The 27678-nt window shown below is 37.1% G+C and overlaps 1 protein-coding gene across 1 annotated transcript in view; it reads right to left on the bottom strand.

The window, feature by feature from the left end:
* GASK1B (golgi associated kinase 1B) overlaps nt 1–27678 on the bottom strand; it is a 68504-nt gene that overhangs the window by 20779 nt on the left and 20047 nt on the right. The window contains exon 3 of the mRNA XM_052654930.1: nt 19662–19876. Coding sequence (XP_052510890.1) covers nt 19662–19876 — 215 coding nt within the window. The remainder of the gene's footprint in view (nt 1–19661; nt 19877–27678) is intronic.

Below are 27678 nucleotides of genomic sequence, written 5' to 3'. Positions count from 1 at the left end.
GGATGCTCTAACGGGTCCATTTCTGCAGATGTTACTGACTCCGTAGATGGAATTGGGTGTGTGAGTCTACCAAGGGGCCTTCTGGGGAGGAACCACACTAGGAAAGGAGAGAACAATAGTTCCTAGGCCTGGGAATGACACTGAGTCAGATTTGAGAGCCAAGACACAAAACCTGAAAGGATGCCTGAGGATGTCTAGCTGGAACACAGAAATCCCTCAGTCCAATTTTGCTGAATTTAATTGAACCCTGTAAGCAGTATCCTGTACACTTAGAATTCCTAGTTTTGTTTATAAAGCAAAATTAAAAGCAAGAAGATATGCTTACAGGAAAAATAGAACAAATGGTTATCAAGCGAATTATTTAAACAGAACACTGATGAAACCAAGCAAAGCTTTTTGCATAATGTTAAAGAGTTCAAAAGCAATAATGTGGGGTTTGTCACACTAAGAGTCTAGTTCCAATCCTGGAAAAACTTCTTGGCTGCTGCCTTGTAGACCTATATTCTCAGGAATAGATTCTCCCTAATATCCACCTCCCACCTCCCTCATCCTAAAACCACAGCCTGGTTAGACCTTGCCCCTCTTGAATTGTTAAAAGTATAAGCAATTGGTAAAAAAAAAAAAAAAAAAAACCAGCAGTGACAAGATACAGAAAAATGCATGTACTCAACTGCATTTTCAATATGTAAAATTTTTTAAACACACGGATATCCATGTACTATGCATGTAAAGCAATTTTTAAATTGGCTGAAAAATTGTATACTAATGTCATGACAGTGATCACCTCTGGGGACAAATTGCAGGAAGGGGACATGAGGTGATGGTCAAAGGGACTTTCACTAACTTTTACATATTTCTATCTCTAAAGAAAACTCTTAAAGCCAGTATGCACCAGAAGTTGACAGGATAATTCTAGAAGCTAAAAACACATTACTTGTTAGGACCATTGTTGTTCTTTGGTATTTTTTTCTCTTGACAAGGAGATCTCAAGGAATAGAATATGAGAATAAAATCCCAGATAGTTTCCTGAATTCTGTCAGTGGAGAGCCCTGTAATTAACAAGCATCAAAGGAGGTACTGTCTGCAGCTCCCCTATGTATGCAAAAATGCCCCTCACCCCAACCTGACCGGATGGCAGGTCCATGGAAATGGTCTCCCATGCTCTCATGGTTTCCTGCAGCACCAAAGGCTACCAGGAGCAACTCTACACTGCAGAAAATTCAAAGATAGACCTACGTGACTCCCACCACTAAAGGTTTGCAGTATTTGGAGATTCATGAAATCACACCTTCCATATAAATTCAGTTCCTATAAATGGGGTGGTTATAGATGATAACTATGTTGATCTCTTGAGTACTTACCCTGTATCAGTGTCTTAGTCCATTAGTCTGGTTAGTTTATAAATGAGAAGCATATATTTCTCATAGCTCTGGAGGCTGAAAGTCTGAAGTCATGGTGCCAGTGTGGTTGCGTTCTGGTGACAGCTCCCTTTGGGGCTACACTCCTGACTCCTCACTGTGTCTGGAGTGACAGAAGGGGCTGAGTCGGGGAGATTTTGTTGGGCTTCTTCCCTAAGAGGACTGATGCCATTCTAGGGGCTCTGTCATCAGGATCTCATCAAAGGCCCCACCTCCTAATACCATCACCTTGGGAGGGCAGGACTCACATATGAATTTGGGGTGAGCAAACATTCAGCCCTTGACAGCCAGGTACCATGGTAAGTACCTCATGTGAATTATTTCATGGTATTCTCACAGCAAATCTCCAATGGAAGTAAAATCATTTTCTTCTTCATATAATGAAGAAAGTAAAGCTCTGAGAGATTATAAACTTGCCCAGGGTTACAGAGGTGACTTGGAAGAAGCTGGGATTTACACCCAAGTCTGTTTTACATGAACACTATCTATGCCATTTCTCTGTGAATTTAGTGAATTAAAAACTTGTAGGATTTTTTTTTTATTTGTATTCGACATTCAGAGGGGAACGGGAGCTTACTCAGATTAAGTTAGTCCCAGAGACTCTGCAGAGACAGAATCTGAGCTGGACTTGGAGGGGTGAGCAGCCTGTACATCAGATAGGAGCAGGAGCAGTGCTTTGGTGGTGAGCAGAGAGTAAAGAAGAGTTGGGGGCATGTTCAATTACTGACAGTTTGGAATACACCAAACTACAAAATTCACACACTCACACACAGAGTTAACACAGCAGTTAACAACACATACCTCCTCACTGTACTTGTTAACGGTAATGTTGTCAGCCTACGGTACACAAATACTATATAAGAGAATCATAACAGATGAGAATAAAAAGGAGAAGCTCATGTCATGATGTTTCTTAAAAGTAACGATAGTTTTCTTCTATGTAAACCGTACCTCTAGATAAACAGATGCTACATGACCTGTACCACTTAGAACCAGATAAGAGATGAAGGGAAATTACTCGCTAAAGAAGTATTCCAACTAATCAATAAAGAAGTAATGACAAGATTAGAACACCCTCATTTTCAATGGCTAGTGAATGCATGGATCAATATTGAGCATACACAGTGACACTATCTTGAAAAGGAGAACCGGCTAGACACCCACCAGCAGGCCCCTAGTACAATACACCACTATCTATGAAGAAGTCTAGATAAAATCAGTTACATCTAAGTCTGATCAAGTCTCTAAGCCTGACACCTACTTACACGGAAAGAGATGACGGGAGGACAAAATAAAGTCACCAAGAAGTTCAACTAGCAATTTCCAGAGTCCAGATCTCTAAAAACAGGCAACCTAGTTTCTTCAATAAGGAGAATGAAGGGAAGAAAAGAAGGGATGAAGTGGAGTTTATTCATTAAAAGACATACCAACTGTTCGTAGGCTTCATTTTAATCCTGATTGAAAACAACTGTGAGATATATGGATAGATAGACAGATACATATATACTTTAATACATAGGCAGATGCATAGATAAATACATAGAGAAATATTTAGTAGACAATTAAAAATTTGACCACTGACAAGATATCTGACTGAAATTGTTGATAAGTTTTTAATGTGTGTGATAATGGTAATGTGCTTGTGTGTTTTATCTTCCAACAATACATACTGAAATATTCACAGATGAAATATGATGTTTGGGACTTGTCTCAAATAAATGTGGGCACAGGAAGTAGATAGAGATGAAACAAGACCAGCCATGAGGTGACTGATTGATGTATATAGATAATAGCTACCTGAAAGTTCATTATAATATTCTACTTTTCTATATGTTTAATTTTTCTATAACACATTTTTTTCAGTGCATTGGGGCATTTAAAAATTCACTTTCCAATCAAATAGAAGTCTTAGGAGAATTTTTTTTTTTTTCACAAGAAGTAATACGATTAAGGGAAGTAGAAGAGAGGAAATCAGCAGTGATTTGCACAATAAATTGTGCTGGGGAAGGCCAGATACCAGGAAATCACTTCAGAGTCTCATAGCATCTTGACCCATAGGGGTGAGTCTGATTTGGGTCTGGGTTGTTCCCAGCATTAGTAGGAATGAAAAGAAAAAAGTGGAGTCATTCAGAAGAACTGTCAAAGTTTAGTACTATTCAAATACAAGTCACCAAGGAAAGGAAGATGCAAAGATGACTCAAAAATTTCAAATCTGGCTGATTTTAAAAATAGGAATGTCATAAATAGAAATAGGTAAGTAGAGAAAGCACACTGTTAGGGAAGGAAGTGACAAATTTGCTTCCAAACTTCAAGTTTGAGAGGCTGAAGAGACACCTTGCCTTTATTAAAAATAAAATTTTGTCAAAATAAAAGGTTTTACTTTTATTTGTTAAAAGTAAATTACATTTTAACTATACATGTACAAAAATGATATCCTTCATGCTCTCTCTCTGAATGGAAGGATTCATTTAAAAATAAAGTGCTATACATTCAAGTTTCATAACAAAATAATTAAGTAAAAAAATGTATGTTAAATCTTCTTGGACTTAATGTTAAAACAGCCCAAAATCTTCTTTAATAAAAGTATTTTCTTAGCATGGCTTGGCCATTTTATTTCTATCTTTTTCCTGCAAAAATCCTTATATTCTGACTGCTATCAAAAAGTCTGCAAACAATAAATGATGGAGACGGTGTAGAGAAAGGGAACCCTCTTACACTGTTGGTGGGAATGCAAACTAGTACAGCCACTATGGAGAACAGTGTGGAGATTCCTTTAAAAACTGAAAATAAAACTGCCTTATGACCCAGCAACCCCACTGCTGGGCATACACACCAAGGAAACCAGAATTGAAAGAGACACATGTACCCCAATGTTCATCACAGCACTGTTTACAATAGCCAGGACATGGAAGCAACCTAGATGTCCACTGGCAGATGAATGGATAAAAAAGTTGTGGTACATATACACAATAGAATATTACTCAGCTATTAAAAAGAATGCATTTGAATCAGTTCTAATGAGGTGGATGAAACTGGAGCCTATTATACAAAGTGAAGCAGAAAGAAGTACACCTATACAGTATATTAACACATATATATGGAATTTAGAGATAGTGACAATGACCTTATATGCAAGACAGCAAAAGAGACACAGATATAAAGAACAGAGTTTTGGACTCTGTGGGAGAAGGTGAGGGTGGGATGATTTGAGAGAATAGCATTGAAACATGTATATTACCATATGTGAAATAGATGACCAGTCCAAGTTTGATGCATGAAACAGGGTACTCAAAGCCAGTGCCCTGGGACAACCCAGAGGGATGGGATGGGGAGGGAGGTGAGAGGGGGTTTCAGGATGGGAGACACATGTACACCCATGGCTAATTCAGGTCAATGTGTGGCAAAAACCACCACAATATTGTAAAGTAATTAGCCTTCAATTAAAATAAATTAATTAATTTAAATAAAAAAACAAACAAAAATCCCTATATTCTTTGATATCATCAGGAGCAAATATGCTTCGGTTACCTCACTTCCCTATCTCTACACATAAAACATAAAAAATAATAAAGCCATTGAAGGGCACAATGGTACCAAATTTTCTACACAATTTGCTCATATATTGCAAGCAGTACTCAGAAGGTTGAAACTATAGCGTCACAAGATAATCCATAGTCTTCTGAGGTCTCTTCAATAAATAGTCCCTGTATTACAGCGTCATTAATACTAAAAGTTTCTTCTTGTGATAGTGTGAGGATACGTATAGTAGAAACTATGTCCAAGTCAGACCTTTGAATATCAAAAGGGAAAATTTAGTTTTATACTTTGAAAATGTATTAGTTAACCAGAGCACATTTCAGTGCTGCAAAGTTAGAAGCTCGTCATTTTTAAAGCCTAGACTGACATACTCTCCATGTCCTTTACCTTAGTAAAGTGACTCTATAGTCAAGTGAACCACTGTGAGTTTTTAACAAACAATAAGAAGCAGGAATGTAATGTTCTCTAAATCCTCTCATCATCCTTGGCAGTCTTTGCTCCCTAGAGCCCAGCTACTTCAGCATGCCAACAGATATTGCCAAAGCTAATCCCAGATTTTCTCTGCTACTTGAAGCCAGGATAGAATCCGGTGGGATCATCCCTCATTATCTGCCAGCAAATGAATAAGAACCTATATTTGCTTGTTTGGACCCATTAATACATACATGGCCAGGGGCCATTTAGATCGGCAGTGTGCTAATTACACAAAAACAATAAAACTGGCCCAAATTATGTATTTGAAATACCAGTGTCGGGGGCCCTGGATTGCTATGCCTTTTGCTGTCAGAACACCTACCTGCGTGTTAGTGTTTTTCTGCACTGACCTCTAAAGTTGGCGGCGAGGCCCTTGGTCACTGAGCCATACGGATAAAGGGGAAGGATGCTTAGCAGCCTGTCATCAATACCATGGAGACCACAGCTGGAATCTTTCTTTGCTGGGCATATAGAACATTCCTACAGACTCAGTTTCCTTTTAATGAAAAGTAATATTTACTCTTAATAGTCAGTTGAAATTTTTACTTTTACTATTGTGCTGTGTGAGCTAAATCACCTCAGCAGTGTCTGACTCTTTGTGACCCTATGGACCATAGCCCACCAGGCTCCTCTGTCCTTGAGATTTTCCAGGCAAGAATACTCGAGTGCGTTAGCCATGCCCTTCTCCAGGGGATCTTCCTGACGGAGGGATCAAACTTTTATCTCTCATGTCTCCTGCATTGGCAGGCAGGTTCTTCAACTCGAGTGCCATCTGAGAAGCCCCTTTTACTATTATCACACCATTAAGAGAAAAAAATAAACCCACAGAATAAAGAAGGGGGAAGAATAGGTCAGAGTTTAACACATACTAGTTGGTTCATTAAATTAACAAATTAAACTCTGAGCCAAGGTAAAAGTTAGAAGAGAGCATGCTAGGGGCCAGGCTTACCAGTTCACACTGTTGCTACTCACCGAATCTACGATCACAAGTTTACTACTCACAGACATCTGGGAGAAACTACCTTAATGGAAGAGGAAGTTTCCAAAGCATCATTTCTTCCACTCAGGGAACTTTTCCTCTTTTCCAGTCCTTTGTTAGAATCCATCCCTCTGAAACTCTCTTCCTAACTCCTGTGCTCATCTGATTTCTGCCAGTTCTTACGTTTCTATATTAAATGTCATATTCTTGGTCCATATTTTTTGACCTCAAATTTCATTAAGAATTAATAATATCTCACTTGTTTCTATAAGTTGTTGAATTCAATTATTAGACATAATATATTCCTCTGTGATGATCTGTCTCTTCTATCTGATTTAATGACTCTTGTGGGCATGGAAACAGTCTCAGCGTTTTATCCCAGCACTAAACCTACTGAGTGTCTGGAGCAGAAAAGAGCTCATTTCAGAGTAACATATATAAACCACTATATGTGAAAGAGAAAACCAAGAAGGATCTACTGTACAACATAGGAAACTGCATACAATGCTCTGGAATAACCTAAATGGGAAAAAGAATCTGAAAAAGAATGGAGACATAGATATATAATTATAAATAGATAAATATAACTGAATCACTTCGCTCCATACACCAGAAAATGACACAGCATTGTAAATCAAATATTTTCCAATACAATATAAAATTAAATCAAAAAAGCAAAAATAAAAATTTTTTAGAAAAGAAAAGAGCTCAAAAAGCATCTGTCAAATCCAACTGGAAATAAATATGTGTGACTTATTTTGTTTATAGTGAAACCAAACATCTCCCAAGACACCTTTATGTTGGCCCCTCTCTATAGAAACATCCCTTAACTTACCAACAAATAAACAAAAAATATGAATACAAGGAGGACTTTATTAAATAGTGAAAATATTAAGCATTTTCTATTCATTTGATTTTCATTTTCTAAACATCTCATTCTCTGCATTTAACAAAACTTTATTTCTTTACTGCAAGGCAAGTACACTTTTATTTCTTTCACTTTTAACACTTTTAATTTCACACTTTGAATTTATTATTTTGATATATAACCAGGTATTTTTCTTTGATCACCAAAAAAAAAAAAAAGCAATGCCCTGAGTAATTATAACATTTTTAGACATGCTGCTGCTAATTGAAAGGTTACAAAGTTGACTAAGACAGGGACTTGCCCTTGAGAAATGCACAGTTTATTAAAGAAGAGAGAGTAATCAAAAATAATTAAAACTTAATAGGCTAAAATCTAAATATAAGTATGAAAGCACATGAGAGCAGAAAAAATGAAATGGTTTGGGAATAATTTATAATTTAATACATTAAAAATGATAAAATACTTTAATTCTTATGTTGATATTCACCTCTATTATTACTTCTGGGTGATCAATTTCTTAATTAATATGAAATACCCACTGAGCACCTCCTGTGTTAACAAGCATTATTCTATATCCATTATGTGTATAAAAAGTATTGAATTTTCTAAATAACAATATGATTGTTATGGTCATATATAATCTATAAAACAGTATGATTATTCCTATTTTACAATTGAGGAAACCAAGACCTAGAGAAGTTAAGTAGCTTCTCAGCATTCAAAAATTAGTTATTGGAAATTAGAATTCAAGCTTAGTAGGCTGGTTCCAGAATCTCAGTTCCTATTATACAGACTAATTGAGGTTAACCTATTTGAGGTTAAAAAGCAAGTTTTCTATCTCCTAAATCTTCTGTTATTTTATTTAATCTTTTGAAAGAAATCTGACCAAATCTTGAAAACGCAAATGCTCTCTAGAACAGTACTCTTTGTCATACTAATGGAGGAGAATTTTTATCCACTCAGTTCACAACCCCACGCTTCAAGAATAAAAGGTTACTTGTGCCTCTATCACATTTTACAGACCCAGTAAAATGCCATTGCCTTTGGGAATGTAGATTTGTTAACTGGGTGAAACAGAAAGAATGTTGTGTACAGAAAATTAACAACTGTGTTCTGTATTCTCTTGTCCTTGCTGCAACATCACAGAGCAAGTGACTTCAATTTGTTTCAGGCATAACTTTTCTAAGATTACTTTCAAAATCTATCCACTACAATCCAACATATTCCCAAACACCATTTTAAAAAGGCATATATTTGACTTAAAACAAAAATTTCAAAGCAATTGATGGGAAGCATTATTGTATAAAAAATAACTATTCATTATGGTACTCATAAAAAATGGCCAAAACTTGCTCATTTATTTGCTCAGTAAACATTTTCAATAAACATTGTAAGTAAGTAAAGTCACTCAGTCGTGTCCAACTGTTTGTGACCCCATGAACTGCAGCCCACCAAGCTCCTCAGTCCATGGGATTCTCCAGGCAAGAATACTGGAGTGGGTTGCCATTTCCTTCTTCAGGGGATCTTCCCAACCCAGGGATCGAACCCGGGTCTCTCGCGTTGGAGGCAGACGCTTTAACCTCTGAGCCACCAGGGAAGCCCTCAATAAACATTGCATCATGCTAAATATAAGAAGTAAAAGGATAAAATATGACCTTACAAAAAATGTAAAATTTCTCTAGCGTAAAATCTACTATTGGAAAACTCAAAAGAAAACAATAAAGAAAAATTGAGACATTTAGGATTGGACAATGGCTAATTTTCCAGATATAAAAATGCTTCTATAAATCATTAAGGAAAAAATTATGGAATGCAATAAAAAGATCAATGATATGAACAAGCAATTCACAGAAAACAAAATGTAAATGATCAATAGGTGAAAATATGATGTCCTCAATCTCATTTGTAATGAAAGAACTGGAATATACACAAGACCTTATAATCCTCCATAAAATCAGCAAAAGCATTAGTTTTCCATTTACCAAAGTAAGAAAGAGAGGGAAACAGACACTCTCATACATTACTGGTAGAATTATAAAACACTGCAAAATCTAGTGAAAAAATTAGCCTTTTGTCTGAGACTGTGGGAGTAAATAAATGTTGGATGAATTAAAAAAAAAAACATGTAAACCCATTCTCACAGATGCCTTCCTTGTATGTGTGTGTGTGTGTTTGTGTGCGTGTATATATATATAGTTTTATCCATTTTTGTAAAACTGACCAAATCAACTCTTGAGTCAGATTAACCCTGGCTTTCAGATCCAGTGATTTAACTGGAGCTATAATTAAGAACTCTAATCTTTGTGTCTTTACTTGAACAGCTTTAGGAAAGGCTTGCTGAGATCTCATTCTCATGAATTATCAAGGATGAGAAAGACTGTCTTCCCCACCCAAGCAGCAGGAGCAGAGGGTAGACTACAAATAGAGCTGATCTGCCAAGAGCATCAGTTCCTGCTGAGGTAGTGGCCTGATACCTGGTGTCTCAAGCCAAAGGTGACCTTGGCTCATACAATTTGAGTGTATTGGAGGGAATCTTCCAGTTAATAAATGGCAAAGCCTGAACTACCATAACAGTGTGAACTATACCTGAGACAAGATGGATTGGGGAGATCACAAGGATTTGGTCATTGTGTGGATGAAAGGGTAAGTATCCTGAAGCACCTGCACAACTCCAAATTTTTGACTTGGAAAATTGGAAGACAGCTATCCACCCTCCACCCCCTACTCCACCCCCCATAAAATGAAGAGGAAGAGGCATTGTAGGAAACTTATCTCTCAAGTTGGAACTCTTTGAGTCTCACTCCATGTTCTATTGCATACCAGGTATACGATCCAGGTCATTATTTAATTTCTCTTTGCCTTGATTCCTCACCTCTAAAATGGGAACAACAGTATCTACTTTATAAGGTTGGTATGATAACTATATAAGTGAATACTTTACTGCTTAGGAGCAAGTCTTAGAACAGTGCCAGACATATAGCACATGTTATATGACTGATAGATCATTAATAGTATTAGTTTAAGAATTTGAAATATTTATCTTTGTTGAAAACTTATTAGAGTGATACCCAGATACATCCTCACAACTACAGGCAATAGACACAATGATGATAAAAGCTGATGTACTCATGAGACTGTGGCTCAGCTGGGATTGGTTTTTGCTGAGTCAGGGTAATGAACAGAGAGTTACAACATAACTATATTTTTTTAAAAATAGCTCTCTTCCTCAATGTTCTATTGCATCTCTTATAGACAGAGAGTATAACTGCCCCCCTAAATAACTGCTTCAGACAAATGGTATACAGACATATATCATTTTATTGTGTTCCCCAGAAAATGTGGTTTTTACAAGTTGGCTTTGTAGAAAGAACAAATCTGACCCCATATTTTACTTTAACTTTTAACTTTAACTTTTGTATTCTATTGCTTTTGCTTCAAGTTAAGAATGTTGCCTAGAGCCATATATATACATGATAGCCCATTCTCAAGTCTCTAACTTTTGAGGGTGTAACATTTCTCCATTCATATAGGGAAAAAAAGCTGCAGATACAGAATAACATTTGTCTTGTTGGAAGTTCACAGGAACATGGTGACCTTGCCTTTAAAAATACTTTGCTGAAACCTTTGGGGGAGTTCCAGGTTTGGGAGTTCCCTTGCATGGTCCTGCAATAAGCATTTCTCTGTTTTAAACTCCAAGTTTCTGTTTGGTCTTACTGTGTATCAGGCACAAGATCTTGCATTTGGTAAGTCTGTGGCAACTCTGCATTGAGCAAGTTGATTGGAGTAATTTCTCAGCAGCATTATTTTTTTAATTACCCTAAGTGCATTGCTTTATTTAGACTTACGCTATTGCACCCTGAAGAGATTATAATAGACTCTCAAGCTAACTTTTACATGCACTGTGAAATGTAAAAATCTGTGTGACTGACTTTATCATCATATTCACTTTGTTGTAGTGGTCTGAAAAAGGGTAAAAGAAAGTGTTGGTTGCTCAGTTGTGTCCGACTCTTTGTGACCCCATGACTGTAGCTCACCAGGTTCCTCTGTCCACGGAATTCTCCAGACAAGAATACTATCGTGGATAGCCATTCCCTTCTCCAGGGGAGCTTCCCGACTCAAGGATCAAACCTGGGTCTCCTGCATTGTAGGTAGATTTTTTACCATCTGAGCCACCAGAGAAGCCCAGTGGTCTGAAACCAAACCCCAAATCTCCTGTGATGTGCCTGTATTTAGGACATCCTAAATATCACAAGAACATTGCCAATCCCATGTTCTTTCACACACTTTTCTTATCTTTTTTATCATTCACAGCCTATGACCCTACTCAAATTTCCTTATTATTTTATGGCAAAAGGTTCTTCTTTTGACCTCATAACAATAGGAACTTATATTATCTCAGTCAGCCATTTTACTTGGATCTATCTTTTTGTTTTATACACTCTATTTTCCTAACTAAATAATGTTTTGCAAACCAAACTTGGGATAGGGTAGTGAGGGATAACCATTTCACATGACTTTGCTGGCCCTGCATAGTGGATGTTGTGTAAATATATTTTCATTGGATGAGAACAGTTAGAGCTTCCTTCAACAGAAAGGAAAATGATAAAGAGGCTGTTGAGATTTAGTTGAAGTTTCCAAAATTAAATGTCAGACTTCTCCAGTGGTACAATGGATAAGAATTTGCCTGCCACTGCAGGAGACATGGGTTTGATCCCTGCTCCAGGAAGATCCCACATACCTCGGAGTAACTAAGTCCAAGATCCACAGCTACTGAAGCCCTTGAATAGAGCCCATGCTCCACAACAAGAGAAGCCATCACAATGAGAAACCCATGCACTGTGATGAGATATAGACCCTTCTCACCACAACTAGAGAAAAAAACACACACAGCAAACCAAGAATCAGGCAACAACAACAAAATATCGCCAGAAACAAGGCTTGCCCTCTAATCATTATTGGTTAGCTCTTCTGATTATAGGCTGCAAACCTCAAGGTCTTTCTTTTCTTGAAGATTTCACCACTAGTTTCATGATCTTCCACTCCATCCTCTGCTCCTCCAAGGCATCACCCTCAGGACTTTCAACAACTACGCTGCTCAACCTCTACAGTGAGTATCTTTACATACTTCATCCTAGATGTCTTCATACATTCTCACTTTCTTGCTATAACATTTTATCACACCAACTTCTTTCATTAAACTAAAAATAACTTGGCTGTTGTTGTAAAATAATAGTGTAAAATATGAGAAATGCAATTAGACAAACTTGCTGAAATCTCTATTTGGGAACTTGCTAACTAAGTAACAACAAATGAAAAGAGGTAACTGTTGAGAAACAATTCTTCATGGCATTTCTGCATGTATTACATCAAGCTTTGTTCTGCAACATTTGTTCAAGGATGTCAATATAATAAAAAGCACTGCAACTTACAAAGACTGTCTCCTTCTGGGATGGAAGATAGATTTTCTTCCTAACCCAATAATAAAAATAATGTCTCCTTCTGGGGCAAATTTTGGGCATGTCTGCTAGCAGCATCTCATTAGATTGGTGGTTTTCTACAGCAAACATTATTCTCAATGGTGAAAAACTGAAAGCATATCCTCTAATTTCAGGAACAAGACAAGGGTCCTCAGTCTCATGACTATTATTCAACATAGTTTTGGAAGCCCAAGCCATGACAATCAGAGAAGAAAAAGAAATAAAATGGGTCCAGGCTGAAAAAGAAGTAAAACTCTCACTGTTAGCACAGAAAACCCTAAAGATACTATCAGAAAATTACTAGAGCTAATCAGGGAATTTAGTCAAGTCACAGGATACAAAATCAATACACAGAAATCTCTTGCATTCCTATACACTAACAATGAAAGATCAAAAAGAAATTAATGAGTCAGTCCCATTCATCATTGTAACAAAAATAATAAAACACCTAAGAGTAAACCTACCTAAGGAGACAAAAAAGTTGTATACAGAAAGTGTATAAGACACTTGATGAAAGTAATCAAAGACAAAATGAACAGACGAAGAGATATACCATGCTCGTGTTTTGGAAGAATCAATATTGTGAAAATGACTACACTATTCAAAGCAATCTACAGATTTGATACAATCCCTATCAAATTACCAATGGCATTTTTCATAGAACTGGAGTAAAAATTTCATAATTCATATGAAAATACAAAAGACTTTGAATAGCCAAAGCAATCTTGAGAAAGAAGAATGGAACTGGAGAAATCAACCTTCCTGACTTTATACTACAAAGCTATAGTCATCAACACAGAATGGTACTGGCACAAAAACAGAAATAAATACCAGTGGAACAAGATAGAAAGCCCAGAGATAAATCCATGCACCTACGGGGCACCTTATCTTTCACAAAAGAGACAAGAATATACAATGGAGAAAAGACAGCCTCTTCAATAAATGGTGCTGGGAAAACTGGACAGCTACATGTAAAAGAAAGAAATTAGAACACTTCCTAAAACTATACACAAAGATAAACTCAAAATGGATTAAAGATCTCAGTGTAAGAGCAGAAACTATAAAACTCTTGGAGGAAAACATAGACAGAACCCCCTTTGATTTCAAGATCCTCTACGACCAACTGCCTAGAATAATGGAAATAAAAACAAAAATAAACAAATGGGACCTAATTCAACTTAAAATCTTTTGTACAGAAAAAGAAAGCATAAACAAGTTGAAAAGACAACCCTCAGAATGGGAAAAATTAATAGCAAATGAAATAACTGACAAAGAATTAATTTCCAAAATATACAAGCAGCTCAGGCAGCTCAATATCAGAGAAACAACACAATCAAAAAAATGGACAAAAGACCTAAACAGACATTTCTCCAAAGAAGATATACAGATGGCCAATAAAATGCTGAGCAGTGCTTACTATTAGAGAAATGCAAGTCAAAACTACAATGAGGTATCACCTCACACCAGTGAGAATGTGCTTAGTTGCTCGGTAGTGTCTGGCTCTTTGCAATGCTTTGGACTGTAGCCTGTCAGGCTCCTCTGTCCATAGGATTTCCCAGGCAAGAATACTGGAGTGTGTTGCCATTTCCTTCTCCAGGGGATCTTCTCCACCCAGGGATCGAACGAGTGTCTCCAGTGTCTCTCACATTGCATGTGGATTCTTTACCTGCTGAGCCATCAGAATGGCCACCATCAAAAACATCTATAGACAGTAAATGCTGGAGAGGCTGTGGAGAAAATGGAGCCTTCTTGCACTATTGGTGGGAATGTAAATTGATACAGCGACTATGGAGAACAATATGGAGATTTCTTTAAAGACTAGGACTAAAACTACCATATGACTGAGCAATCCCACTACTGGGCATATACCCTAAGAAAACCACAATTCTAAAAGACACAGGTACCTTGATGTTCACTCTAGCACTATGTTCAATAGCCATGACATGGAAGCAACCTAGATTTCCATCAACAGATGAATGGATAAAGAAGCCATGGTAGATATAATGGAATATTACTCACCCATGAAAGGAGCAAATTTTAGTCAGTTCTAGTGAGGTGGATGAACCTAGAGCCTGTTATACGAGTGAAGTAAGTCAGAAAGAGAAAAACAAATATCATATATTAACATATATGGAATCTAGAAAAATGGTACTATTGAACACATCTGCAGGGCAGGAATAGAGATGCAGACATAGAGAACAGACTTGTGCACACAGCAGGGGAAGGAGAGGGCAGGACAAATTGAGAGAGCAGTGTTGAAACATATACATTACCATACACAAAATAAATAGCTAGTGGCAAATTGCTGTTTAACACAAGGAGCTCAACCTGATCCTCTGAAAATCTAGACAGGTGGGATGGGGTGCAGGGTGGGAGGAAGATTCAAGAGGGAGGGGACATATGTATACTTACAGCTGATTCACATTTTTGTATGGCAGAAACCAGCACAACATTGTAAAGCAATTATCCTCCAATTAAAAATAAAAAATAAATATGCTGCACTTATAAATATTAATTATGAACCATCAGAAAGAGAAATTAAGAAAACAATCACTTTTCTAATTATATAAAAAAGAATAAAACTGATCAAAGAAGAAAAAAAGATCTGTACTCTGAAAGCTAAGAGAGATTGAAGATGACAGAACACATGGAAAGATATTTTGTGCCAATAGATGGGAAGAATCAATATTTGTTAAAATGACTATACTACTCAAGCAATCTACATATTTAGTGCAATCCCTGTCAAAACACCAATGACATTTATCACAGGACTAGAGCAAACAACTCCAAAATTTGTATGAAAACAAAAAGACCCAAAAGAGCCAAAGCAATCTTGAGAAAGAAGAAAAAAAAAAAAAACTAGAGTTGTCACAGTCCCTGATTTCAAGGTATACTACAAAACTACAGTAATCAAAGCAGTATGGTACTGACATAGAAACAAACATCTAGATCAATGGAATAGAATAGAGAGCCCCAAAATAAACCAAAGCTTATATGGTCAATGAATCTACAACAGAGCAGGCAAGAATATACAGTGGGGAAAGACAGCCTCTTCAAGAAGTGGTGGTGGGAAGACTGTACTGCTGTGTACAATAGACTCGATTTGGACTACTTTTTCATACCATATGAAAAATCAAGTCAAAAATGGATTAAAGACCTAAATATAAGGCCCAAAGCCATAAATCTAGGAGAGAACATTCACAGTATGCTCTTTGATGTCTGTCTTAACAGTATTTTTTTTTTTTTTCTGGGATCTATCTCCTCAGGCAAGGGAAACAAAAGGAAAGATAAACAAATGGGACTACCAAACCTAAAAGCTTTTACACAGTAAGGTAAACTGTCAACAAAAGGAAGGCCACTTCTGAATGGGAGGATATATTTGCAAACTATATACCTATATATAAGTATATATAGGGGCTTATATACCTACATACCTGCTATATAACTATATACCTATATATAGGTATATATGGGGTTAATATTCAAAATATACAAAGAATTCATACAATTCAACATCAAAAAACAATTTAAAAATGGGCATAGAATATGAACAGCCATTTTTCCCAAAGAAGACATTCAGATGGCCAACAAGCACATGAGAAGATGCTGAACACCCCTAATCACCTGGGAAATATAAAACCACAAGAAGAAAAAATCAGCAAAGAAAGGGACTTCCCTGCAGTCCAGCAGTTAAGACTCCACACTTCTGTTGCAGTGGGTGAGTGTTCAATCCCTAGTCGGGGAACTAAGATCCTGCAAACCAACTGCTCCGCTCCCCCCAAAATCAGCAAACAACCACAAGGAGATACGACCTCATGCCTGTCAGAATAGCTATTATCAAAAGATAACAAATTTTTGGCAAGAATGTAGAGAAAAGGGAAACCTTGTGCAATATTGGTGGGCATGAAAATTGGTGCATTTGGTCCCATCACTTCATGGCAAATAGATGAGGAAACAATGGAACCAATGACAGACTTTATTTTCTTGAACACCAAAATCACTGCAGATGGTGACTGCAGCCATGAAATTAAAAGCCACTTGCTCCTTAGAAGAAAAGTTATGACAAGCCTAGACAGTTTATTAAAAAGCAGGGATATTACTTTGCCAACAAAGGTCTATCTAGTCAAAGCTATGGTTTTTCCAGTAGTCATGTATAGATGTGAGAGTTGGACTATAAAGAAAGCTGAGCACTGAAGAATTGATGCTTTTGAACTGTGGTGTTGGAGAAGACTCTTGAGAGTCGCTTGGACTGCAAGAAGATCAAACCAGTCAGTCCTAAAGGAAATCAGTCCTGAATATTCATTGGAAGGACTGATGCTGAAGCTGAAACTCCAATCCTTTGGCCACCTGATGAGAAGAACTGACTCATTTGAAAAGACCCTGATGCTAGGAAAGATTGAAGGCAGGAGGAGAAGGGGATAACAGAGGATAAGATGATTGGATGGCATCACCAGCTCAAATGGACATGAGTTTGAGCAAGCTCTGGGAGTTGGTGATGGACAGGGAAACCTGGCGTGTTGCAGTCCATGGGGCCACAGAGCCAGACATGACTGAGCAACTGAACTGAACTGAACTGATGGAGGTTCCTCAAAAACTTTTAAAAATATAACTGCTATATGACCTACAAACTTCACTTCTAAGTATTTACCTGAAGGAAACATTAATTTGAAAAGATATACCATTGTTCATTGCAACATTATTTATAATAGCCAAGATGTGGAAGTAACTTGTGTCCATCCATACATGAATGGATAAAGATGTAAGATATCTACATATATATGTACATATATATAACTTCTCAGCCATAAAAAAGTGAAAACATGCCATTTGTGACAACATGGATGATCTAGATGGCATTATGCTAAATGAAATAAGTCAGACAAAGACAAACACCATATTTACATGTGCGATCTAAAAAATAAACAAAAAATCAAAACAAAAGGAAAACTGACTTCTAAATGTAGAGGGAAAAAAATGGGTGGTTGCCAGAGAGGAGGGAGATTGACAGGTGAAATAAGCGACAGGGATTAAGAAATACAAACCTCCAGTTATAAAGTAAACAAGTCACAAGAATGTAACATACAGCATAAGGAATATAACTAATAATATTGTAATGACTTTGTATGGGAACAGATGAATGCTAGCTTTACCACAGTGCTCATTTCATAATGCCTGCAAATGTCAAATCACTGTGGAGTATTCCTGAAACCAGCAAAATGTTGTACATCATTTCATTTTTCAGTTCAAAAGAAATGAAATAAAGACTGGAGGTTTTCTTAGAAGGTACAAAAACCCACTTGTGTGCAGCATTCAGTGAGGCCACTCCGTAACTCCCCAGTGGGCCTTGAGGGCAGAGGAACATGGGTAATGAAGTCATTTGTCTCTCATCTGGGAGTCCTTTGTCTTCTGCTAACATCTATGGCTGGCTAACCTGTTAGCCTACAAGCAGAGTAAGACCTCAGACACTTCACAGTTCTCAATAATAACCTCTTTACGCCTCAGTGACTTTACCTGTACAATGGACAGAAGGTGTCTACCTCACAGAGAGAGTGTGCTAATAAATGGAATAATAAGATTATACATATACGGAGCCCGGCCTGAGCCTCACAGCTGCACAGCTCATCAGTATCTGGTGCTTCCTGATGGCCTCTTCCCCAAAGCAAGTGGCCTGCTCCCAGCTCAGTTCTCACTGGTGGCTGTGAGGCATGGACACCAGAGATCGTCTCTTCTCGAAAGTTCCTAATCCCTGTCCTGTGGCTCTCACCAAACTGGGTTTCTTTCTACACTTTTTTTTTCTTTTTGGCCACACTGCATCTTGATTGCTGCCTGGGCTTTCCCTAACTGCAGTGAGCAGGGGCTACTCTCTGGTTGCAGGGCACAGGATTCTCATTGCAGTGGTTCCTCTTATTGTGGAGCATGGGCTCTAGGTGGATGGGGGCTTCAGTAGCTGTGGCGTGTAGGTCCAACTGCTCCGAGCATGTGGGATCTTCCTGGACCAGGGATAAAACTCGTGCCCCTGCATTGGCAGGCAGATTCATAACCACCAGATCACCAGGGAAGCCCCTCTTCCTACATTTTTGTCCTTTTCTAGTTCCTTGCTGAAAAGGCACACACACACATATGCACACACAAAATTAACAAAAGGAGAATGTTTTGTAGATGTCCTAAGATAGTCCTAAATTGCCATAAAAAGTGCTAATTAACAATACACCACCAGGCAGCTTTTCTAAAGTGGAAGAGAAAAGCAGTAATTGGAATGAGAGGACAGGAAGAGTCATGAGATCCTCATCAGAAGGAGATAAAAGTTATAAGAAACCTATAAAACATCTAATCATGCAGTTATGTAGATGGCCAATATTTATTATTTTCCAGTGTCAATCTTAATGATGTATTTACAAAGAATTACTGGAAAGAAAACAGGAAGTGGTGACTGTAAGAAAAGTGACCAAGGGACCACTGAAACAGTGTGGAAAAATAGAAAAAAAGACAAACTTCTACTATCACCAGATCCCAGGATTCCAGCCCAGTTTTGAGCAGCTGTGACAACTTGGGTGAGTTACTTAACCTCAGTTTACTTACCTTCCAAGTGCTGTAAGACTACCTACCTTGAAAAGCCACTGATGGGTTATCATAATAAATTGTATCTATGATAGGTATGACGATTCTAGTAGTAATGTACTGAAGAATTACCTATTCAGAAATTAATAAAAGGACTAAGGGACATTTCTGAACATTTCCTAAGAGGATATAATGTCTTATGATGTTGTACCAGGCTTGCCAAATACAACATTATAGAATTTAAACTACTTTCATAAAAACCCAAAAGGTGCAGAAACTTCCTAACTGCGCACTTCCATAACTCAGTGTCAGTCTTAGGTAACTACTTACTTGATTAAAAAAAAACTTACCTGTAACAAAAAATCAAAAAGGGCCATCTTGGACCACTCATGGTGATGTATTTCAGTACAGCCCCACTCAGGCTTGGGTACTCGACCATTCTGCCAACACTTCTGTTTCAGCAATTGCTGATAAGTTCCCCAAGTGAGCTTAACAGAAGAGTGGGTCTCATTATTTGTTGGAGACAAAGATGGATCCCAGAGGATGAAAGGACATGGGCGGCCATCTATAAAAGCCAAAAAAAAGAGAAAAAAACAGTTAGCAAGTTACTGACTCTGTGTGTGCCCTTGGATGTCATTCACTCTTGCACAGCTTTACATTCTCACCTGTCCTGTGCTAGAATTGGATTAGATAACATTTAAGCTCCCTTTGTCTTCTGAATCATTTAATATTCATATACCTTCATGATGCTTCCTGATAACAGTCTTATACGATGGAAAGTAACTATTAGCCAAGGAAAGAAAAGGATTTTTTAAAAAAGATACTTTACAGATGTGGCAGGAATAGGGCTATAACCACCAATAACAACGCCCTCTGGTTAATGTGGTTTTATTCCACATCTAAAAGCAGCCACCATGAAAAAGGAAAGAATCCAGACATTTATAATTGTCTATTCAGTGTCTGAGTGGAGCTGCACTCTATCTGTAATAACAACTGTCTGATTTTCTGAGGCCACAGTATGATGTTAGGAAGAAAAAGAATTTTTAGAAGTTGCAAATTTAAAAGTGAAATTGCATGTTTCACACCAGTCACTATAATCTCCAAAGAAAGAAAAAGGAAGTAAGAGGTTTAGAGGTGTTTTGGATTTGTTTCTTCTTTTTTTTTTTTTTCTTTTCTGATAGAACAATGGCACTGCTGGTAAACAATCGTTTATTCACATAAAACCACCCGAAGTACATTTAAGCAAATATCATCTTTATCAATTTCCAGTGCATAGAATATATTTCAAAGAAAATGTCACTTGAATGTTTTTGTCTCAGTTTTGATAGTTCAGAAATTTCACTGCTAAACTATACATTAAATGATACTGCAGGCTTAAAACCAAAAGTATCTCTCTCAAGCCTCCATGTCTGTCAAATAAAGTCACTCAAAAAGGATGATGAGCAGCTTTGCTTGTAACTTAAAAATCAGAATGATCTCTTGAAAAAAGGAAAAGAAAGTAAGTCACAAAGATCTGAAAAATCACATTTAACTCATTCTTAACAAGCCTGAACAATAGAAGCCTCTGAAACTATGGTTGGAATGTCAAGACACATCACAGGGATTTTTAAAGCTTTTTCAAATAACCTGAGAGGTTCTCAATCTATAACTGTTTTTGTTAAAGACTTGTTTTCCCACCCTGCTTGTTTGCCTTTGTGTAGAGCTCTTATCTCTCGTCTTTAGTGCAAGGACAGTCACCCTTCTAACCACTCTTCAATTTGGTGTGCCAGGGACCTCAATAATATTAGTAACATCCACTTAATCATCCTAAGCATCTACATTCCACTTTTGTTCAAAGGAAAAATCTTTCTCCTTTTAGCCTTGCAATTTAGGCCAGGGCATGTAGAAAATCCTTTAGACTGTGGAAAATAGGTCACAGTCACTGATGTACAATTAAAAGAAAAATAAAGAAAGAGGAATCATAACTAAAGAACTTAATTGTTATCTCACTCCTTTTTATTTCCTTTACTGTACTAAATGTTTTCATGCTACTGGGACCTAATTATCTTCTTAGATGCTAGATAAGTATAATGTTAACTGTATATATTCCAAATACTATGCCAATTTTAAAAATAATAATAATAAATTTCAGGTAGAAGCAGTCAACCCTAAAGGAAATCAATGCTGAGCATTCACTGGAAGGACTGAAGCTCCAATACTTTGGCTACCTGATGTGAAGAGCCAGCTCATTGGAAAAAACCCTGGTGCTAGGAAAGATTGAAGGCAAAAGGAGAAGGGCGTGGCAGAGGATGAGATAGTTTGAAAGCATCACCAACTAAATGGACATGAATTTGAGCAGACTCTGGGAGACAGTGGAGGGCAGATGAGCCTGGCGTGCTTCAGTCCATGGGATAGCAAAGAGTCAGACATGACTTAGTAGCTGAACAACGATAACGACAGGAGCAGTCCATCATGTAGTGGGAGACACGAATAAACCAGTGTAGCCAAGCACGTGTAAGAGACACAGCATAGCTTTCAAAGATTTTTTGTTGTTGTTTAGTCACTAAATCATGTCCAACTCTTTGGGACCCCATGAATTGTAGCCCACTGGGATCCTCTGTCCATGGATTTCCCAGGCAAAGATATTTGAGTGGGTTGGCATTGCCTTCTCCATAGGATCTTCCCAACCCAGGGATCAAACTTGTGTCTCCTGCATGTGTTTCCTTCATTGCAGGTGGATTCTTTACCACTGTGCCTCCAGGGAAGCTTTGAAAGATATGGACTTCAAAATATTAATACCAAGAGGCTCTATCAGCCAGTATCTTTGGAACAAAGTGATACACAGCTAGCATTTTGCATTCTGAGTGCTAGAAAGTACTCAAGCAGAGTCGAAATCCAACACTGAACTCCAACAAAACAAATCAATGTACCAGAAAGAAGACCAGCAGTCTCCTCAGCACATGAGGCCCTCAGAGAAAGGAGGAAATGATGCACATAAACAGTTAACAATTTCTGCATTGCTTTTTCCTTTGCTTTAGAAATATTTGTTTCATTTTTTTAAAAAAAAGTAAATCTATTCATGTTAGGAAATGTGGAAAAACATTAAAATGCATAGCTAAAAGATGACCTCTTACTATATATAGGAAACACTAAAGTTTCCACCAAAAAAGAAAAAACAGATGGAACTAATAAATGAATTTAGTAAAGTTACAGGATAAAAGATTGATATATAGATATCTACTGCTCTTCTATATACTGAAAATGAACTCTCAGAAAGAGAAATTAAGGAAACAATCACATTTACAATCATATCAAAAAGAACAAAATTCCTAAGAAATTCCTATACACCAATAATGAGAAAGTAGAAAAAGAAATTAAGGAAACAATTCCATTCACCATTGCAACGAAAACAATAAAATACTTAGGAATATATCTACCCAAAGAAACTAAAGACCTATATATAGAAAACTATAAAACACTGATGAAAGAAATCAAAGAGGACACTAATAGATGGAGAAATATACCATGTTCATGGATCGGAAGAATCAATATAGTGAAAATGAGTATACTACCCAAAGCAATTTACAAATTCAATGCAATCCCTATCAAGCTACCAGCCATATTTTTCACAGAACTAGAACAAATAATTTCAAGATTTGTATGGAAATACAAAAAACCTCGAATTGCCAAAGCAATCTTGAGAAAGAAGAATGGAACTGGAGGAATCAACTTGCCTGACTTCAGGCTCTACTACAAAGCCACAGTCATCAAAACAGTATGGTACTGGCACAAAGACAGACATATAGATCAATGGAACAAAAGAGAAAGCCCAGAGATAAATCCACACACATATGGACACCTTATCTTTGACAAAGGAGGCAAGAATATACAATGGAGTAAAGACAATCTCTTTAACAAGTGGTTCTGGGAAAACTGGTCAACCACTTGTAAAAGAATGAAACTAGATCACTTTCTAACACCGCACACAAAAATAAACTCAAAATGGATTAAAGATCTAAATGTAAGACCAGAAACTACAAAACTCCTAGAGGAGAACATAGGCAAAACACTCTCAGGCATAAATCACAGCAGGATCCTCTATGATCCACCTCCCAGAATTCTGGAAATAAAAGCAAAAATAAACAAATGGGATCTAATTAAAATTAAAAGCTTCTGCACAACAAAGGAAAATATCAGCAAGGTGAAAAGACAGCCTTCTGAATGGGAGAAAATAATAGCAAATGAAGCAACTGACAAACAACTCATCTCAAAAATATACAAGCAACTTATGCAGCTCAATTCCAGAAAAATAAACGACCCAATCAAAAAATGGGCCAAAGAACTAAATAGACATTTCTCCAAAGAAGACATACGGATGGCTAACAAACACATGAAAAGATGCTCAACATCACTCATTATCAGAGAAATGCAAATCAAAACCACAATGAGGTACCACTTCACACCAGTCAGAATGGCTGCGATCCAAAAATCTGCAAGCAATAAATGCTGGAGAGGGTGTGGAGAAAAGGGAACCCTCCTACACTGTTGGTGGGAATGCAAACTAGTACAGCCACTATGGAGAACAGTGTGGAGATTCCTTAAAAAATTGCAAATAGAACTACCTTATGACCCAGCAATCCCACTGCTGGGCATACACACCGAGGAAACCAGAATTGAAAGAGACACATGTACCCCAATGTTCATCACAGCACTGTTTATAATAGCCAGGACATGGAAACAACCTAGATGTCCATCAGCAGATGAATGGATAAGAAAGCTGTGGTACATATACACAATGGAGTATTACTCAGCCGTTAAAAAGAATTCATTTGAATCAGTTCTGATGAGATGGATGAAACTGGAGCCGATTATACAGAGTGAAGTAAGCCAGAAAGAAAAACACCAATACAGTATACTAACACATATATATGGAATTTAGAAAGATGGCAATGACGACCCTGTATGCAAGACAGGAAGAAAGACACAGCTGTGTATAACGGACTTTTGGATGCAGAGGGAGAGGGAGAGGGTGGGATGATATGAGAGAATGGCATTCTATCATGTATACTATCATGTAAGAATTGAATTGCTAGTCTATGTCTGACGCAGGATACAGCATGCTTGGGGCTGGTGCATGGGGATGACCCACAGAGATGTTATGGGGAGGGAGGTGGGAGGGGGGTTCATGTTTGGGAACACATGTAAGAATTAAAGATTTTAAAATTAAAAAAAAAAACTTAATCAAGGAGGTAAAAAATCTATTTACTGAAAAATATAAAACATTAATGAAGAATTTTGAAAATTATATCAATACAGAAAATGGAAAGATATCCCATGCCCTTGTATTGGAATAATTAATATTGTTAAAATGGCCATACTACCCAAAGCCACCTACAGATCTACTATAATATCTATCAAAATACCCATGATACTTTTCACAAAACTAGAACAAATAATCCTAAAATTTATATGAAACCCAAAAGACCCCCAATTCTCAAGGCAATCCTGAGAAAAAAGAACAGAGCTAAAGGAATCATGCTCTCTGACTTCAGACAATACTGCAAAGCTATAGTGATCAAAATAGTATAGAACTGGCACAAAATCAGACACACAGATCAATGGAACAGAATAGAGAATGGAGAAGTAAACTCACACCCATATAGTCAATCTACAACAAAGGAGGCAAGAATATCCAATGAAGAAAATGCAGTCTCTTCATTAAGTGGTGCTGGAAAACCTGGACAGCTACATGTTGAATGAATGAGATTGGATGTTTCCTCACACCATGTACAATAAACTCAAAATGAATTAAAGATCTAAATGTAAGACCTGAAACCATAAAACTCTAGAAGAAAAACACAGACAGAATATCCTTTGACATAAATCATAGCAATATTTTTTGGAACCAGCTCCTAAGATAAAAGAAATAAAAGCAAAAATAAACAAATAAGACCTAATTAAACTTAAAAACATTTACCCAGCAAAGGAAACCATAAACAAAACAGAAAGAAAATATTTGTAAATGAAATGACTGACAAGGGGCTAATATCCAACATACATAAACAGCTCATACAATTCAATATCAGAAAAACAAAGAAGGCTTTAAAAAATGAGAATACATGAATAGACATTTTTCCAAAGAAAACTTATAGATGGCAAATAGGTTATGAAAGGATACTTAATCTGCTATTCATCAGAGAAATGCAAATCAAATCACAATGAGATATCACCTCACATCTGTCAGAATGGCTAACATAATAAAGAATACAAATGATGAATCTCCATACTATTCTCCACAGTAGCTATATTAATTTCTATTCCCACCAACAGTGCAAGAAGGTTAGAATTACCTTATGACCCAACAATTCCAATACTGGGCATATACCCTGAGAAAACCATAATTGAAAGAGACACATGTACTCCAGTTTTTGTTGCAACACTTTTTACAATAGCTAGGACATGGAAGCAACCTAGACATCTATCAACAGATGAATGGATATGGAAGCATTCCTATGGAATGGACATGGAAGCAACCTAGACATCCATCAACAGATGAACTGTGGTATATATATATGTATATGTACATATGATACAGACAAACATAATGAAATATTACTATAAAATATCAACTATAAAAAAGAACACATTCGAGTCAGTCCTAATGAAGTAGACGAACCTAGAATCTATTCTACAGGGTGAAGTGAGAAAGAGAAAGACAAATGTTGCATATTAACACGAGTATGAAATCTAAAAAGACGGCACTGATGAACCTATTTGTGAGGCAGCAATGCAGATGCAGACATAGAGTGCAGACTTGTGGACACAGTGGGGGAAGAGAGGGTGGGACAATTGAGAGAACAGTATGGAAACATGTATCACCATATGTGAAATAGATAGCAAGTTAGAATTTGCTGTGTGATCCAAGGAGATCAACCCAGTGCTCCGTGACCACCTAAAGGGGTAGGACGGCGTGAGAGATGGGGGGTGGGGGCTCAGGAGAGAAGGGAGATAGGTATCCCTGTGGCTGAATCACGTTAATGTATGGCAGAAACCAATACAATATTGTAAAGCAATTATCCTCCAATAACAAAAAAGAACACAAATAACACAAGCTGGAGAGAGTATAGAGGAAAGGGAATCCTCCTACACTGTTACTAGCAAGGCAAATTGGTGCAGCCACTGTGGAAAACAATATGAAGGTTTCTCAAAATACTAAATATAGAGCTACCATATGATCGGGCAATTACAATGCTGGGCATATATCTGTAGAAAACAAAAATACTAATTTTAAAAGATACATGCACCCCAATGTTTGCAGCAGCACTGTTTACAATTGCTAAGATACAGAAACAACCTACATGTCCATCAACAAAAGAATGGGCAACAAAGATGTGGGGTGTGTGTGTGTGTGTGTGTGTGTGTGTGTGTGTGTGTGTACACATTCAGTGAATACTACCTGGTAATAAAAAAGAGTGAAATTCTGCCATTTGCAACAACATGGATGGGCCTGAAGAGTATGATGCTTAGTGAAATAAGTCAGGCAAAGAAAGACAAGTACTCTAAGTTATCACATACTTGTGGAATTTAAAAAATAAAGCAAATCAAATTATGTAATAAGACAGAAACAGATTCACAGACATAGAGGACAAATTAGTAGTTACCAGTGGAGGGAGGGAAGTAGGAGGGGCAAGTCAGAGGTAGGGGATTAAGAGTCACAAACTACTATGCATAAAAACAAAGAAACAACAAAGATATACAGCACAAGAAAATATAACCATGATTTTTAATAACTTCAGATGGAGTATAAAACTACAGAAACATTGACTCACTATTCTACACATGAAACTAATAAAATATTCTTATCAACTATAATACAAAGAAATATATATATACAGCCAGAAAACAACAATCGTCTACAATCTCCTATCCTAGTCATTGGTCCCATTATTTGTATATTTACATCAGATATTTTCCCATGTCTTTCTTTCACACCTGAAAAAATTAATTGTTTTTAGAAATTTAAGGAATATAGCTTGTGGTTAGAGTTCAGACTCTGGAACCCAAGAGACTTTCTGAATTCTGGTCACATTACCTCTTAGCTTTGTGATGTTAGACAAGTTATATAATCTCTTCAAACCTCACTTTCATCCTCTGTAAAATGTGGGCAATATTGTACCTTCCAAAACTAACTGCATTAGTGTTAATGGGATCATGCATTTAAAGTTCTCAGTGTGGTGTCTCACATATATGCATATCCTAGAAAGTTTTGCTTTAACTATTATTACATGCATGCATTATAAAATCACATAATTCATCAGCCTTCCCTTAGCCCTTGTTTGTTTATTGAGCATCTACTATACCTCAAGTGCCGCTCTAGGCCTAAAGCAT

Source organism: Budorcas taxicolor, chromosome 17 (genome assembly GCF_023091745.1).
Source record: "Budorcas taxicolor isolate Tak-1 chromosome 17, Takin1.1, whole genome shotgun sequence".
Lineage (NCBI taxonomy): Eukaryota > Metazoa > Chordata > Mammalia > Artiodactyla > Bovidae > Budorcas > Budorcas taxicolor.
Note: the sequence above shows the minus strand (reverse complement) of the source record. Positions and strands in the feature narration are given on the sequence as shown.